At 40.2% G+C, this 18,566-nt stretch overlaps 2 protein-coding genes across 2 annotated transcripts in view; one reads left to right on the forward strand and one right to left on the reverse strand.

Moving 5' to 3' along the window:
- Window positions 1–18,566, forward strand: part of TRABD2A (TraB domain containing 2A) — a 129,884-nt gene that overhangs the window by 68,025 nt on the left and 43,293 nt on the right.
- The window catches only part of DNAH6 (dynein axonemal heavy chain 6), a 248,121-nt gene that overhangs the window by 8,881 nt on the left and 220,674 nt on the right, over window positions 1–18,566 (reverse strand). Inside the window, exons 69-73 of the mRNA XM_019756389.3 lie at window positions 17,453–17,572; window positions 16,780–16,901; window positions 6,943–7,072; window positions 3,922–4,049; window positions 294–479 (exon numbers count right to left, since the gene is read on the reverse strand). Of these exons, the coding sequence (XP_019611948.3) occupies window positions 294–479; window positions 3,922–4,049; window positions 6,943–7,072; window positions 16,780–16,901; window positions 17,453–17,572 (686 nt within the window). The remainder of the gene's footprint in view (window positions 1–293; window positions 480–3,921; window positions 4,050–6,942; window positions 7,073–16,779; window positions 16,902–17,452; window positions 17,573–18,566) is intronic.

Raw genomic sequence — 18,566 nt, forward strand, 5'->3', positions numbered from 1 at the left:
TTGGGACCCATTTCAGATTGGTTCTGTACCTTACAGTGGGGTCCTAGCAACCAGATTTGCAACCCCAAGGATGGAATTAAATTAAAATGGCATGTTGGGAAGGGCCTTGGGCAAACTACATTATAATCAGCATGAGATGTTTAAAGTTATGCCATTCTGGAAGTTTCTATTTCTTTGGGCTCAGGTGACCCCTCAAGTATTGTCAATGTTTCAGTTAGCTAGGGCTCCCTAACGACCTTAGGACCAACTGTGTGACTAGATTCATGAAACCCAAAAGAAGAGCATTTTCTTACGTCCACAAATGAGGTCCTCAGAATAAGGTCTTTGACCCATGATCCTAGTGGTTTTAGGGACGGGTAGGCGGTGTTGGACCACAGAGAGGGAACCTGGTTGTTGAGGAAACTGTTATACACTTTTTCCATTTCTTCAGACATCACCACAAGTCCAGCAATGGCTTTGTTGAGTGTTTCTAGGGAAGTCTGAAAGAACAAAAAAGGATTGGTGCCCTTCACAGATAGAATTGTCAAGTGGGAATGACACCCATTCTTGGTGGCAGGTTCTGCCTTGGGCTGAAAGGCCCTCTTACTGGGTTTCATCTTCTCCACACACTGTCTGCAGGGTCAGATCCTCCAATCTTGCATGCATTTTTACAACATGCGACTGTGGGGTATAAAATCTGGGGATGAGGGGAAGTTCAGGCAGTTAATAGCAGAATCCAATGAAGTGGAAAGAAGAGGAGAAGAAATGTCCCCAGAAGCCTAGAGAAATGGTTTTGAGAAATACCACTGTCTAGCTCTCCTCCAGGCCGAAGGAAGAATGGGCCTGATGGTTAGTGGTTTGGGAACCATGGAGGAGGGAAGCACCTCATGCCACGGGGGTGCCCATAGCCCAAGGAGTTATCACAGAAAGGGGAGATTCTGAGATGAGACCAATCTTACAGCTGATATCAGCGAGTTTCTTTGTACTGGGAACAGTTGCTTATGGCATGCCCCTTATCCCCCCACCACACACTTCAATAGAAGACAGAGGCCAGCAGCAGCCATGAACATACAGGGTAATAGTTGCCGCCACCTGGCTAAAGCTGAAGGCAGGGCAGATAGATTGGGATGGCCCTCATGAGTTCCAATTTTGTGAAAACTGTCATATATTGGGAAGATACTGTAGGGATATGTCAGAGGCCAAATTTATGTTGATTAAAAACCAAAATAAGGCCTAGGACCACGCGCACGTAGTTCTAGAGACAGGCAATATGTGGACAAGACAAGGCCAGCCATCCTTCATTCCCTCATAAAGTTATTCCCCTCCTCCATTCTCTTTGCAAGAAGCAGTGGTAGAAAAAAGGAGAGTTTTAATTAGATTTGCCCTTATGACCCGAGGAACCACTTGCAGCAGAGTACAGCAAGGAGCCCTCAGCCAGCGCCAAAACAGTATGCCGCTTTAGATGCTGCAAATGGAAAAAGGTAGCAGAAGAACTACCTGAAATGCAGGGAGAATGCTTTAAGCCAGAGAGATGGAGGGATCAGCAACTAGTGCCTTCTAGGTCTGCTTAAAATAGACAGAGGTCACATTGCAGCCCATTCCCCCAGAGGAGGCAGCTAGCACACAGATGTGTGCAGTGGGAGAAAGTGCATTTTCAACTGCTCGTCCCTGGAAGCCTAAATAACAGGATGGCCTCGTGTCTCCCAGGACCTGTCCTGACTCACAGTTCTGTAACTATCTGGAGGACAGTGAGCTTTCCAGGATGGCAGCTCTGAGGCCTTGGGCACTGCTGCCTTCCCCTGGCCTTTTTTACCGCCACCACAGTGCTGCCTTGCTGTTTCCTGGGTGAAGGGAAGGAGAGGCGGGGACAGAGCTGGGGCAAGGCAGGACAGGGCAGAGGTCAGGACGAGGAAGACCTCCCTCCAGTGCAGGCCCAGCTCACAGTGCTGGTCACCGCCCTCCCTCCAGTGGGAGTGCTCTGCTGTGACTCGTGATGGCCTTGCAGGCTGCTGCTTCTGGCTCCTCCCCCGTCTACTTCCATGAAGCAAATTCCTCCATTATTAGTGGACATTATTATTTGACCACAAGAAGTGATCATGGGGAGACCTGAGAGGCACATTTATTTGCACACTCACATATTCATAGGAGATTCAGTATGTATCAGGCACTAGGGAAACAGATGACTAATATACCAGGCAGTCCCCTTTGCTTCAAGAAGTTCATCTTCTACTGGGGAAGCCATATTCATGGAGGGGTAATTACAAACACAGTGTGGTAAGTACAGTGATAGACACAGGCGCTGGAAATGATGGAGCCCTGAGGAAGCTCCTAAGTCATCTGGTGGTAGAGGAAAGGGCTGGTGTTGCAGGAAGAATTTATGGAGGAAGTGACATGTAGATTTGTCTATCTTCAAATGGGTGAAAAATCATGAAGTGGAAGAGGCAAGAGATGAGCAGTATCCACGTCCTCCTCTTCTTTTGAACAATAGGACACCCACCCCCCTTAGTTTTAGCTGGGCACCGAGCAATCCCCCCAGAGACTATTAGCCATGCTTGCAGCTGGGGTGTGGCCATGTGACCAAGTTTTGGCTAATGGGATACAAGAAGAAATGACGTATACAACTTCTGGATCACATTTTTATGAGGAAACTGCTTTCCCTCAGCTCTTTTCCCCCCACTGACTGGCAAAAGAGGACAATTGGAGCAGCTACCTTAGACCCAGAGATGGAAGCTACCTGTTAAGGTTGGAAGAGCCAACCCTCCAGCTATGATCCCTGGATGAGCTCAGAAAGGAAGATTAACTACCTGCCCTAGTCAGGGCTCCCTGTGGGCAGTTAGCTGAGAGAGAAGTGAATTTCTGTTTTGTTATGGACACTGTATTTGGGGGTCTTTATCACAGCAGCTTAATCTGTACCCTGATTCCTTCAGTGTAGAAGGTGATAATCCCTGACCTGGCTGTCTGGCCTGCTGACACTGGTATATACCTACCTGACTGGATGCCATAGTTCCAAGTTGAGCACTTCATTTTATTGAGCTGCCCCCATGTCCCCCTAACCCACAAGTCTAGGTATTGCCAGCCAACCAGCAACATTTGGATACTTTATTTTCCTAACAGGGGACAGATCGTCTTTGGCTTTAAAAGATTTACCCCATGTGTTCCCCCCAATCTTGTCATTGAGCCTTGACTCTCTGCCAGGTATTTGGTTCCCTGCTTAGTGCTAAAACTTTTCCTATTAATGCTCAGTATTTGGTCTCTAATATTTTTTGTGCTTCCCTTACCAAAGTTGTGCACAGAGAAACCAGGAAGGTATTTAGCCATCATTATAAATTCAAGGCCATCTAGAGAGAAAGTATTCCAGAGCATAAAGCAAAGGACCAAATAGCTGTTCTCGAGCTTTAGGTGCAGTGAAGTCATCTGGGGAAGTTTATTTAAAATTCAGATTCCCAGGAATTCATCCAGGAATACCCCCTCAGGTCTGGAGTGGGATCAGGAGTCTGCATTTTGGACATGCAGCACAGCGGATTCTAATGCAGGCCTTTTGTGGCCCACACTTGGAGAGACTCTGGCTTTCACAGTCTTCATAAAGACTGTGTTATTAAATGCAAACTAGACATCAGGAACAAGGACTGACTCTCTGTTGAATGCTTAGATCCCTGAACAATTTCTAGTCTGTCAATGGTAATTCTAAGCATGTAAGTTAGGATAATGAAGAGACCAAAGATTTGTACTGTCCCATATTCACGAAGCCATTGTTAGAGGGAACACAGGCTTGTTAGGGGAGGGTAAATTCAATTTTAAACAAGTTGGATTTTCAGAGTTAGCATATTCAAACGGAAATGTTGAAGTGATGGGAATGAAAAACTCTTAGCACCCTCATGTTATCATATAATTCTCTACACAGCCTTGATAACCCATAGCAGTGATGGCAGTGAGCACTCATACATGTATTAACTTCAGCAGATTGTTAAACCGGTCCACTTCTTGTCCAAGAACAGTAGTCAAGGAGTTAAGGCGTCCTTGAGGATCCTTGATGAAAAGGCTCTCAGAAGCAGTCTCCATTTCTAGTATTTCTGAAACACACAGAACCAATTCTTCAGATTAGTTATCATTGATTTCTGTCTTCATAACATTGCTGTTGTAATTCTCTTTTTTAAACCTTTCTTAAAGCCAACCTCTGTGCCTGGGCCTAGGCTGAATGGGAGTCAGGCCATGCAGATGTCAGTGGCAAATGCTAGCAGGACAAATGTACCCAGTAGACAAGGGACATCCCTGAACCAGAGGTGCCAGGGACCCTGAGTCTTCTCTGCTATGCAGGTACATAAGCCTCACTCTTCCCTGCACGCCTGCAGTGTATCTGGGAGAGGAGGCGTTGGGAATGGAGACTGAGAGATGAGAGAAAATTAGCATTTATCCGAAGTTACTGAGCATAATTCCAAGGGACCAACTGGATTACGAAACAACCCCATGGTTCAAGCTAGATCGAAAATTTTGTTCTTTTTCCCTACAGTCCAGCAAATGGAGGCTCATATAAGCTATTAAAAAATGAAGAAACTGCATTTCTTTGCATAGCTGAGTAAAGTGAGAGTAAATGAGTGGCTCTGAAATACATACTTCAAAATCCTTCTTAACCTCTCACATTTGGCTGCTATAGAAAAATCACACAGCAGCGTGGTTAGTCCAATCTTTCGGGTCCACAGTGCTGTGGTTACATGTCCTTGGTCTTCTTCTGTCGTTCCCCTCAGGTGCTATTCCAAACCCTCTGTTTTCTTGTTGAGCCAGTTGCATCCCTGTCCCCTGAGTCTCAGCAGATAGCTTCGCTTATCATTTCACAGCAAACTGTAAGCTTTATGAAGCTTGGAGAGAAACCGCTTAGGTGTCAATGGAACTCTATGAGACAAATGTACCATCTCTCCATCCATCCACCCATTTATCTTCATCCCTTTTCCACTCAGTCCACCATCTTAGATTTATTAAAAATTACTTTCTAAATTAACTGACTTAGTTTGCTTCAATATCCTTAGAACTCTACTCAAGAAGAGATTCTTTTGAGGCCTGTTTTAGGAAGCAGATAATTGGCTTCTGAGGTAACACAGCCCTCCCTCTTTTCTCTGGGGGCCTCAAAGAGTATTGGCAAAACTCAGTCTGTGATATTGTGATATAATTAGAAATATAAATTTTGGTCTTCGTCCCCAGCTCCTGGCCAGAACTCTTAAAACCATTGTAATTTCCTAAGTGATAAGAGCGATAGGAGCATCATTTTTTATAATATTTAGTTTTTGACCCTGGCTCTTGAAATAGCTCTTGGGTGGTAAAGGTAAAAGGAACATCTTTTATTATTCATAACAAGCCCCTTTCAACCACATCTGAATTTATGTTAATTAATTGACTTTTGGAAAGCCCGTAAGCATGGCAGGGTTGGTTTCAGCAGAACCAACCAAGTGATTAGAGGATTGGAACTTTCAGCTTCAGTTTCTGACCTCCTGGGAGAGGAGGGGGCTGGAGGTTGAGTTAATCACCAAAGGCCAATGATTCAATCAGCCATGCCTATGTAATAAAGCCTCCATAAAACTGTAACTGAAGGGGTCTGGAGTGCTTCTGGTTGGTGAATGCATCCGTGTGTGTGTGTGTGTGGGGCAGGGTACACCCTTACTCCATGGGGACAGAAACTCTTGGGCTCAGGAATCTTCTGGACTTTGTCCTGTGGACATCGTCATCTGGCTGTTTATCTTTATCCTTTATGACACCTTTTAAAGTAAACTGGTAAATGTAAACTAACTTTCCTTGAGTTCTGTGAGCTAGTCTAGAAAATTACTGAACCTAAGAAGGGAGTTTGGGAACTCTTGATTTAGAGCTGATTGGTCAGAATTACAGGTCACAACCTGGGACTTGGAATTGGCATCTCCAGTGGGAGACAGTCTTGTGGGACTGAGCCTTTAATCTGTAGGGTCTGTGCTAACTCTGGATAGTTAGTGTCATAATTGGACACCAGTTGGTGTCCACAGAGTTGGAGAACTACCATGTTTCCCCCAAAATAAGACCTAGCTAGACAATCAGCTCTACTGTGTCTTTTGGAGCAAAAATTAATACAAGATCTGGTCTTATTTTACTATAATATAAGACCAGGTCTTATATAATATAATATAAGGCCAGATCTAATAATATAATATATCATATAATAGTGGGTCTTATATTAATTTTTATAAGACGCATTAGAGCTGATTGTGTGGCTAGCCCTTATTTTTGGGGAAACACGGTATTTAATGTGAGAGAAAGAACCATACATTTGGTGTCGGAATTATTGTGAGTAGAGAGAGAAACACAGTTTACTTTTACAGATAACTTGTTTTTCTGTCTCAATTTTCTTTTTCCTATAATTGTATCTCTTCCAACCATGAACAATAGATTAAATCTATAGTCATTCTAAGAAAAGTGTAAAAGTGGATCTCTGTGATCAATCAGGAAGATTCTTTAACTTACCAGAAAACAAAGTGAAATTCATTTAGCTATTTCTCTTGAATGGAGAAAAAAATGATATATTTGAGAGCAGGGCTGTCTAATAGAGTATTTTATGATAATAGAAATGTTTTTAAATCTGCATTATCAATATGGGAGCACTTGAAATGTGGCTAATGTAACAGAGAAAATGAATTTTAAGTTTTATTTAATTTAAATTTAAGTGGCTACGTGTAGCTGGTGGCTACCCTCTTGGATGGCACAGATCTAGAGATATTCTGGTTAAAGTTACATTGGGCTAAAAACCAACTTGCTCCTTATGCTTCTGGCAGTTGGGATGTCAAGGTGCTGTAGGCTTCTAGTCTATGAATGGAGAGCACCACATCATAAAAGCTCTCTATATAAAGAAAAGTCTACATAATAAGCAGATTTGGACACCTGTTATATGCAGCTCCCTGAGATTATTCCTAAAAGTCCCATTATGTACAGATGCTGGGAATTATTTATTACCTGGAACTCTGGTCCGGACAGAAGCAACAAGTTCTTGGACAATTTCATCATTGCTTTTTCCCTCTCCACCAGAAGATGACCTTGGCTGAACCTCAAGTATCGTATTGATTAAAGTGTTGGTCTCTTTGTACTGTAATGGAGGGAAGAGGCAGAACAGTGAAGACTCAAATTCTCAAAATATAATTTTGCAACACATATGGTTTACTTACAGAAATAATGAATTAAGGAATTTTTCAGAAATAATGAACTAAGGAATTTTTATTTTTTATGTTGAAGAAAGAGTTGGTAAATTGTGCTCATTGGAAATACACAGTACATAACTGTCAGTGTTATATTTAAAAAATTTTAGTTTGAACAACAATGTGAATATACTTAATGCCACTGAAGTGTGTACTTAAAATGTCTAAAATAAATTTTAACTTATATATACTTTTACCACAATAAAAAAGTGGTTAAAATTTTTCGCTAATCATTTAAAAGGCAGTTATGAAAGTGAGGAAGACATAATGAGAATTGAATTTTAGAATGCACTTTTATTTAAATAACATTTGCTCAGTTAGAAAAGTATAATGCCTTATTATAGAAAACTCAGAAAACACAGAAAAGTATAAAGAAAAAATTTTCATGATCCTGTTTTCCAGAGATATTTATAATTTTGGTTTAACCTCCCCTTCTCCACATCTTGGTCATTTTCTCTATATGTGTACATATAGTTAAAAAAAATTAAGTCCATACAACTTATGTAGTGTTCATTTTTTAAAAATTTCATGAACATTTTCTCATATCTCTGAAAAATCTTCATGAACCATGCTTTAAGTGACTTTTTTGATACTCAGTGGTATGACCGCATTAGTTGTTTAATTTTCTTTTTGGACATTTCCAGTTTTTAGGTTTTATAGAACTATGAATATAATGTCTGTATATGAATTTCATCCACTATCTTATAAGTTCTTTAAATGACATTTTACCAAAGGAATTTTTCAAACTGTATTTACTGCATTGATTTATGAAAACATTGTATCAATTTGCACGCACAATAATGGTGTATGAGAGGACTTATCTTTCTATGTCTTTGCAAGGATTGTATCATTGCATAAAAAATCTTTTCCAATTTAATAGGTTAAAAAGTAGTTTCTGGTCAGGATGGTGGAGATGGTAGACAATGTGCTCGTTTACTCCTAAGACCACATCAAAATTACAACTAAACTCTAGAAAAACCATCACTGAGAATTACCTGAAGTCTAGCTGAACTGAAGCCCTACAGCAACGGACATACAAAGGCACCTTGAGACTGGTAGGAGGGGTGGAGACACTGAACGGGTTGGCCCCACACCCACATTTGGTGGTTAAAAATTGGGAGGAATATCTCGGCTGCAGAGGTCCCCTCTGAGGAGTGACGGTTCCCAGCCCTACATCAGGATCTCTAGCACAGGGTTCCAGTGCTAGAAAGAGAAGTCCCTACAACCTCTGGCTGTGAAAACCAAGTGTTCCTCCTAAAGGGCCCATGCACTGACTTACTTGCTGATGAACTCACTAGCTCTGAGCTTCAGTGCTTGGGCAGCACCTTGAAAGTTGCCAGGGACATACAGGGAGGAACTGACTTGTCTGGCTTCAGAGCAAGGGTTAAAGGGGCAGCTTTCTCCCAGACAGAACTGCAGGCAGAAGTCATTGTTCCTTTGTTGGGCCCTCCCCCCACTCAGCCTGCACACACAGGCCGGGCACCATATCTGAGTCTCCATCAACCTGGCTAACATTCTTTGCCAGGCCTGGTGATTCCCTGAGACCCCATTCAATTGGTAGGTCTACCCAAGCTGCTTCCAGTGGCTTTTCCATACAAATGGCCTATCTTGACTCATGCTGCAGAGTTTCCTAAAAATCTCTCAAAGACTCACAAAACCCAAACCTTGGCATGCCTATACCTCTTGTTAAGCATCCCTAAGTCCCACACTAGAGGCAACTTGCCTCCGTTCACAGCTTAGTCTCCCCCAGGTACCTCCAAGCCCAGTATAAGGGACAATCATTTGCAGATCACTTTGTAGCTCATATCAAGTGACCCTGGCCAGGGCACAGGCAGCAGCTGACCTTGGCCAGCACCAGATCACCTCCCAAGAGGCCCCAGAACCAACACACCCTGTGGTCAGCTTCAGACCACAACAGAGTACTACCCAACCACCTCCACAAATGACACACCCAAAGGGCAGACTTGGCAGGCACCAGAGCCCTGCTAAAGCAAACTCTGATCTGTAGGGTCAGCCCCTACACCACACTCCTCCACTGTAGTCATGGCCAGTCCTCACAACCAATCAGTCTGAGGGTCAATCCCTCCCACTGATATGTCAACAGCAACCAAGGCTCAACTACAAAAAGAGGGAACACAGCCCATACAAAGGACAAATCTGGAGTACCCAGCTCAGGTAACCAGGGAGACTACACCACTTGGTTGCATGAGACAATTACTACATAAGGCCCCTCTACTACGACTGGGAGACATAGCAGCTCTACCTAATACATAGAAACAAACACAGGGAGGCAGTCAAAATGAGGAGACAAAGAAACATATCCCAAATAAAAAAACCCAAAAAACAGAACAATGCTCCAGAAAACAACAAACAAAATGGAGACAAGCAATCTACCAGATGCAGAGTTCCAAACACTGGTTATAAGGATGCTCAATGATCTCAGTGGGAACTTTAACAAAGAGATAGGAAAAATAAAAATGGAGATAGAAAACCTGAAAAAAAAAACCCAGTCGGAAATGAAGAATACAATAACTGAAGCGATCAACTTAATAACTCAGGGGGATCAATAGTAGATTGGATGAAGCAGTGGATCGTATCAGTGATTTGGAAGATAAGGTAGCAGAAAACACCCAATCAGAACAGCAAAAAGAAAAAAGAATCCGAAAAAAATGAGGATAGTTTAAAGGGTCTCTGGGACAACATCAAGCATATCAACATTTGCATCATAGGGGTACCAAAAGGAGAGGAAAAACAGCAAGGAATTCAAAACCTATTTAAAGAAATAATGATGGGAAACTTCCTTAACCTTGTGAATAAAATAGACATACAAGCCCAGGAAGGACAAAGAGTCCAAAACAAGATGAACCCAAAGAGGCCCACACCAAGACACATCACAATTAAAATGCCAAAGGTTAAAGACAAAGAGAGACTCTTAAAAGCAACAAGAGAAAAGCAGTTAGTTACCTACAAGGGAGCCCCCATGAGACTGTCAGCTGATTTCTCAACAGAAACTTTACAAGTCAGAAGGGATTGGCACGAAATAGTCAAAATGATGAAAAGCAAGGACCTACAACCAAGATTACTCTACCCAGCACAGCTATAATTTAGAATTGAAGGACAGATAAAGAGCTGCCCAGACAAAGAAAACTAAAGGAGTTCATCACCACCAAACCAGTATTATAAGAAATGTTAAAGGGACTTCTTTAAGAAAAAGAAAAGAAAAGATAAAAAAACATGAATAATAAAATGGCAATCACTACACATCTATCAACAGTTACTTTAAATGTAAACGAATTAAATGCTCCAGCTAAAACACATAGGGTGGCTGAATGGATAAAAACACAAGACCCTTACATACTCGTATACAGCCTACAAGAGACTCACTTCAGATTCAAAGGCACAAACAGACTGAAAGTAAAGGAATAGAAAGCAATATTTCATGAAAATGGAAACAAAAGTGAAAAAGCTCAGGTAGCAATACTTATATCAGACAAAATAGACTTTAAAACAAAGGCTATAACAGGAGACAAAGATGGACCCAGTAATCCCAAGAAAAAACTGAAAACACTAATTTGAAAAGACATATGCATCCATATGTTCATTACACCATTATTTACAATAGTCAAGATATGGAAGCAACCTAGGTGTCCATCAGTAGATGAATGGAGAAAGAAGAAGTGGTACATATACACAATGGAATATTAGTCAGCCATAAAAACGTATGAAATCTTGCCATCTGCAACAACATGGATGGAGTTAGAGGTTATGCTGAATGAAATAAGTCAGACTGCAAAAGACAAATACCATATGATTCTACTTATTTGTGGAATTTAAAAACCAAAATGAACGAATAAACAAAACAAACTCATAGACACAGAACATTTTGATGGTTGCCATCAAATTGGAGGGGGGTTGGGTGAAAAAGGGGACGCGATTAAGAAGCACAAATTGGTAGTTAAAAAATAGTTATGAGGGTATAAAATATAGCATAGAGAATATAGTCAATAATATTGTAGTAACAGTGTATGGGTCAGATTTATTGGGGCGGTCACTTCTTAAAGTTATATAATTGTCTAATCACTATGTTGTACACCTGAAACTAATATAATATTATATGGCAACCATAATTTAAAAATAAAAAATTATTTAAAAAAGTAGTTTCTGATTGCTTTGTAATTCTTTGAGGATTCGTATAGTTAAACATTTAAAAACATTTTCATTGGCCATCTGTATTACATCTTTATTATTATTCATGTGTTTTGCACATTTTTATTTTTAGTGTTTATTATTGATTATAGGAAATAATTTTATAGTAAGGATAATTAACTTTATTTCCCATTATTTTTTTCTTTTGGTAAAATGCACATAAAATTTGCCATTTAACTATTTTTAAGTGTCTAGTTCAGTGGTATTAAATATATTAATAATGTTATTCAACTATCACCACCATCCATCTCCATAACTCTCTTCACCTGTTAAAACTCTATATCCATTAAATAATAGCTCCTCATTCTACTTGCTGTCTCTATGATTTTGACTATTCTAAATACCTCATGCAAATGCAATTATATAGTATTTGTCTTTACGTGACTGGCTTATTTCAGTATCATCATGTCCTCAAGGTTCATCTATGTTGTAACATATTGTAGAATTTCCTCCTTTTTAAAGACTGGATAATATTCCATTGTATGCGTACACTATATTTTGCTTATCCATTCATCTGTTGATGGACACTTAGGTTGCTTCCACATTTTAGTTATTGTAAATAATGTTGCTATCCACATGGGTGTACAAATATCTATTTGTGTCCCAGCTTTCAGTTCTTTGTGAGTATTCCCAGAAATGGAATTGCTGGATCATATGGTAATTCTATTTTTAATATTTTGAGGGATAGCCATACTGTTTTCTACAGCTGCAGTAGCATTTTACATTCTCACCAACTGTGCAACTGTTCCAATTTCTCCACATCCTTCCCCACACTTCTTGATTTGTGTTATTTTGATAGTAGCCATCCTAATGGGTGTGACACGGTATATCACTGTAGTTTTGATTTACATTTCCCTAATGATTAGTGGTGTTTAGCATCTTTTCATGGGTTTATTAATCATTTGTTTATCTTCTTCAGAGAAATTCAAGTCCTTTGCCCATTTTTTAATTGTTGTTTGTTTTTCAATTGTTGAATTTGAGAAGTTCCCTATATATTTTGGATATTAATCTCTTATCAGGTATATAATTTGCAAACATTTTCTCCCTTTCTCTGGGTTGCCATTTTGTTCTGTTCATAGTGTCTTTTGTTGCACAAAATTTTTACATTTTCATGAGGTCCAATTTGTCAATTTTTTGTTACCTGTGCCTTTCATATTGTATCCAATAAATCACTGTCAAATCCGATGTCATAAAGCTTTTGTCCTACATTTTCTTCTAAGAGTTTCAGGTCTTAGATTTAGGTCTTTGATCCATTTTGAATTAATTTTTGTATATGATATTAGGTAAGGGTCCAGCCTCATTCTTTTGCACGTGGATATACAGTTTTCCCAGCACTATTTGTTGAAAAGACTGTCCTTTCCCTATTGAATGGTATTGACACCCTTGTCAGAAATCATTTGACCATAAATGTGAGGGTTTATTTCTGGGCTCTTTATTCTATTCCATTGGTCTATATGTTTATCTTTATGCCACACTGTTTTGATTACTATGGTTTTATTGATTTCTAACTTTATCCTATTGTGGCTGGAGAAAATATTTTGTATGAAATCTATCTTTCTAAACCTATTGATACTTAATTTGTGGAGTAACTTATGGTCTGTCCTGGAAAATGTCCCATGTTCAGGTAGTTAACTTTTTCCTTTTTGTTTCAAAATTGTTTTGCTTTGTCACTTGTCTTTTAATTTTCTTATGACCTTTTTTGATGTTGTCATATCTATTGACTCTAATGTGATTTATTTTTCGATTGCTTTTTATGCTTAGAAATTCTAATTCCTAGGTCAGTTAAATATTTTCCATTTTTCTTCTATTCAGAAACATGGTATCTTTTTCATGTCTATTTTTTGGAACCTCCTACAGGTTTCCTTTATATAGCTCACACAGGTCTTGTGAGGGTAATTCTTTTGGTGTTTCATGTTTAGATGCTCACGTATAATCATGTATCCAGAATGGGTGGTGGGATTTTCTGTGGTATTGTCTGAGGCCTTCTAAACCTATCTTGTCCAATCTCTAGTTCTTGGCTTTGAAACTCCAGTCACAACACTCATCATCCATTTACCTGAGAAAGAACCTCAGACCTGGGCTTTTAGATCTTGATTGTTAAAATTATATTTACATGATAGACATTCTTTCAAACATTACTTTTGACATATTCATTAGGTCCTAAACACATATATGAAGTTATTTACTTAATGCCATAGTTTGGTTTCCTTGCTCAGTGCCAGTCATTTAATATTATGAGTTTTCCATTTTAGTTCTTGACTTCTTGGTTGGATGTAAAAGTATTGAAACATTTAGTGCAGCCAGTCTGGTATTACTCCCTATGATAGTAACTGAATTAGAGACTTCTAGTGAGTTCCCATTCTCAGTTTCCCTCTCCTTTAGGGCATAGCAAAGATTATACTTTCTTGCACCCTTGTAGATAGATGGGCCATATGACTATTCTGCCCAATGAAATGTGAGCCAAAGTGATGATGGACTGTATAGGCTGAGGCAGTGAAAAGCCTATGCATAATTCTTTAGACTCTCTCTTCCAGTGCGGCAGTGAATGAAGGGGCCATTTGTTCTAGTTAATGCATCTACACTATAATAGTGTCTATGTCAGACTCGGTCCCTGAGTGATTATGTGGAGCAGAGCCTCTCTGTCAACCTTCCAACACAATCATTGGATTAAACCATTAGGATTTGAGTAATTTTCTTACTGCTGCACAACCGAGTCCATCCTGACTAGTATAATAGCCCATTCACACTTTGTGGAGGGGAGGGGGACTGAAGGTAGGGTAGGCTAGAAGCTTACATGACGTTTTTTTCTTATTATTGGAGTTCCAAACTAGTGCTAGAGTATGTCCAGGCACAGATTCAGTTGTTTTTGTTTTTTTGTTGTCCTTTTCAATATAGCAAAAATTTACTGTTTTGTTGAATCTCCTTGCACTATTATTATATCTCATCATTTTCTATTTTTGGACATTTTACTCTCCATTCTGAAAAGTTTATTAAGTTCTTTCCCTATATCACATGTGTGATAATCTACATTTCAGTTCTGGTCTTTAAGCCTCCAAAGCAGTTTTTTCTATGGTATTTTTAGTTTCCTTGAAATATTTCATTCTCACACATCTCATGGCATCTTTTGTATATACATGTAAGCCTGTTCTCAAATTCTGGCTTTCTGTTTCACGTAGGCTGGGTCTTATACCCTATCCCAGATGCCAAAACATATTCTTTATTTTCTGGTTTCTGCAGTGGGTGATTTGCAGAGGGTGAGTCTGTGTCTTCTGGATGGTGTTCTCTATCCCTTCTCTTTCAGTGTTTTCTCCTCCTGTTTAACTCAGCCTCTGTTGGTTTTCTCTTTCTACTTACTCAGCCTCTAATCAGAAAAGAGACAATAGATTTCTGTTTGCTCATAGACAGTCCATGCAGATGGCCTTTAACTTATGCTCATTATTCTCTTGGGAAGCAATTTTTTCCTTGTTATCTCCAACTGATAGGCACAGGTCAAGGTCCGATTTTCTTTGTTAGTTTCTGGTAAGCATCAGTGTAAGTATAGTTTACTGGGTTGAGGAAGGAATCATTTATATTGTTTGTGTTAAGACTTTATTGATGGCAAGAGGCAGACTCATCTAACTTAAACCAGCTAAAGCAAAGAAAAGGAATCTGTTGGCTCACACAGCTGGGAAGAAAGCACAAGTTGTATGGATTTTAGGCATGAATAGATCTAATGATGTCTCTCTTGTGCACACTTGGTTGTTTCTCTCATTCTTTTTCTATGGCAGATGACCTTCTTTCATGTATGGGGAGAGGGGTGGGAACATCATGGATAAAAATGCTGCAGATATACAGCACCCTAGCCAGCGATTCCTAGAGGAAAGAGAGAGCCCTCCCCAATCCCAGCATTTATATATATTATCTCAGGAAAGAACTCCCATTCACCTTGCATAGGCCATGTGCCTAGTTCTCGGCCATTGCAAGTGGTGAAATGATGGGGTGCTGCCTTTGACCAGGCCTGAATCACATGCCCACTGCGAAGGTAGAGGTTGGTTGGAAGTCTTACCAAAATTTCATGGAATGAGGAAGGAAATTGTCTCAAAGGAAAGAGGTGGTGGTAGGACATGTGTTTTACCAGAACAAAATGGAGGAAGGGAGGCTGAACAGAAAATACTGGGAGCTCCCTACATGCCTGTTGTCTGTTCTCAGTCATTCTGAACCAATGGAAAACACAACAAACTAAAGTCCCAGGTACACACCACCAAGAGTGTTACTCATGCCAACAGTGCTGCCCTTCTCAGGATGCAGTGAGTCTTACCGCATCCACATTCCCCTCCCCATTTTCTCACCCTCCACACCCCACCCACTGCAGAGAGAACATCATATATGAGTGAATATTAACACTAGCTTTGGCCACTACTTTTTTCTCCTGAAAGCAGGATAAGGAAAAATAAGATAGATTATTCTAACTCCTCGCTAAATAGCAAAGCAATTTTAAGGGTAGAGAATATGACACTTGGTGTTAGAGCATTAACCTCTTAGTGTTCTTTCTGGAAGTTCCACTGTTGTTTTGTGTGGATTCCTTGATATCTAGGTAAACCCTCTAACACTTGTAGGGGCAAAATTTAAGTTCGAAAGAAAGATGATTAAAATGAAAAAAAGGAAAGATGATTCCTTTTAGCCTTGTGAGGTCAAACTCGTCTTCAATCTTTAGAGCATTCCAGGGCCCTCAGGGACATATTTCATTTCAAAGTGTTGGTTTAACCACATATGCCTGACCATGACACATGATGGAACTGGAAGGGGATGTAGTGGCCAGGTCACGGGGGAGCTTTGAGGCCATGCTGTGGAGCTTGGACTACCTTAAGGTAATGGTGCGGCAGCGGGTGGTCTTAGAGGAGTAAAGTGGCCCAGTTTGCTCTTTGGACCTGGTGCTGTGGTCTGGTACTGTGACCTTGATGAGCTATGTTCTTAAAGCACAGTATTTTCATTTATCTGCCTTGGATATTTGTTACTGTACTTTTGTAACACAATCATCTGTGGGTTCAGAAATCTTTGTGTAATATGATACAAATATGCCCAGAACAGAAGAAGTGCAAAAGAGAAAGGACTGTCTGGATTGCCATCCAAATCCCCAGATTAGGGTAGACTAGCAGGGAGATTGTGGGTGAGGCAGAAGGCTGGGAGGTGGAGGGGGGTGGCCAGTGACAGGAAAATGCATGATGATTTTCGGATTCTGTGAAACATACAGAGGGAACAGGCTAAACTGGAACCAAATACTGAAGTTAAGATGAAACATTTATTTATTTGTTTATTTAAGAATATTATAATTTACAGAGCTAGTGAGGCATTATGGATGTTTCAAGTTTACATATACAACACGAATATATATTTGAAGTTGAAAGCCACATACCTGGAAAACTAGGTTGGCATTTTCATGCATTCCAAATATTTCTGGGTCATCTATCAAAGGCAGATTTTCAATGTAGTCTTTAAACTCTTGTAGGCTGTCAGCCAAGGGTGCAAAATAGATGCCTGTTGTTGAAGACACAGAAGGCAAATATGTCTGAGATGGGCTTGCTTTGTACTGCCAAGTTTGGTACTTCTCTGCCTGGTTCAGATGGTGCTTTAATCAGCTGCCTCACCTAGAAACAAAGACTGTTCCTCCCAAGCCTCCATGCTGTGTCTAGTTTCTTTACCTTTTCTTGAGGCCTTGAGCATCTGATTAGTGTCCTAACCTTTCAGGATGTCTCCTCTAGTACATTTCAAGATTCTAGAATCCAGGGATGTGTTGCTGAGAAGTATGCCCTGTTAAAGGCTCCAAATTTATATAACTTTGAAAACACATTTAGACAGAACACAAGCCATTTTAGAAAGGAAGTAATTCAAAGTGGTTAGTGCAAAGTAGATATCTTTGTGCCATTACAACCAAACCAGTTTTGAAGGTGACCAAGCATGGGGATAGAGTGGGCATGGGGGGGGGGGTTGTGAGGATCAGACAGCGAGAACTCCTGGGGGAAAACTGACAGATGCTGCCAATGACTTCTCAGAAAAGGTCTTTTCTATAATGTTGAAAAGTCATTCACCTGATTCAGAATATTTATAATTCTCTTCTAATGTTTCAGGAGAAAAAAATCTTTTCAAGACAGTACGAAGGCATCTTTGGTCCCAGGTGTCTGTAACTCTACCACCATATGTAATTTCACCTGAGAAGGAGAAACATAATATTGTTTAAAACACATCATTGTTTGTTTTTTATTGATACACATCTTCCAGTTCTAGTAGGTTTATTTTATATACACATTTATTTCATATTGAATATGGAAGTAGCACAATAGAGTTTCCTTCCACTACTTCCCAAAAAGGTAATAAAAGTCAATTTTTAAAAAGCAGAAAAAGGGGCAGCCCGGTGGCTCAGGTGGTTGGAGCGCTGTGCTCCTAACGCCGAAGTCACCATTCGATTCCCACATGGGCCAGTGAGCTGCGCCCTCTACAGTTAAGATTGTGAACAACGGCTCTCCCTGGAGCTGGGCTGCTGTGGGCTGCCTTGGGCCTATGAGCACAAGGCTCATAATCCCAGCATGGGTCAGGGAGCTGTGTCCTACACCACTAGACTGAGAAACAAGGGCTTGAATTGGGGCGGGGGGGGGGGGGGGGGGGGGGGGAGGGAGGCAGAAAAGAGGGGGGGAAGAAAATCTAGTATATGTATTCTACACTAATTATTTTGCTTTTTCCAAATAACTGAAACTAAACCCACTGAGCTCTGTTTACGTATTCCTTTCTGTTTTTTTTTCTTTCTTCAGAATATTGATTTTGGGTTTCATCATCCCATCATGGACTGCAGTATTCTAAAACATACACACTTTCTGTGAAACATTGCTTTTTTGGGGGGGGGCAATGAGTAAAATGAAACTAAAACATTTACAACAAGGTGTCCAAACTCTATACATACCTTACAAATTATTTATATTAAGCTAGGGAGGAAAGGTAGATTCAAGGTAGAAGAGACAAACAGAAAGTACAGGGAATTAAACTTACTGATATCCCATCTCTTTCCAAAGAGAAGCTACATTTAGCATGATTCAAAGTTTCTTTGGAGCCCTTTGCATTTCCATACAAATTTTACGATCAGCTTGCCAATTTCTACAAAAATGCCAGATGAGATTTGATAGGGTTTGTGTTGTCTACAGTTGAGTCTGG

The sequence above is a fragment of the Rhinolophus sinicus genome, chromosome 2 (assembly GCF_057876585.1).
Source record: "Rhinolophus sinicus isolate RSI-liver-muscle chromosome 2, RSI-T2T, whole genome shotgun sequence".
Taxonomy (NCBI): domain Eukaryota; kingdom Metazoa; phylum Chordata; class Mammalia; order Chiroptera; family Rhinolophidae; genus Rhinolophus; species Rhinolophus sinicus.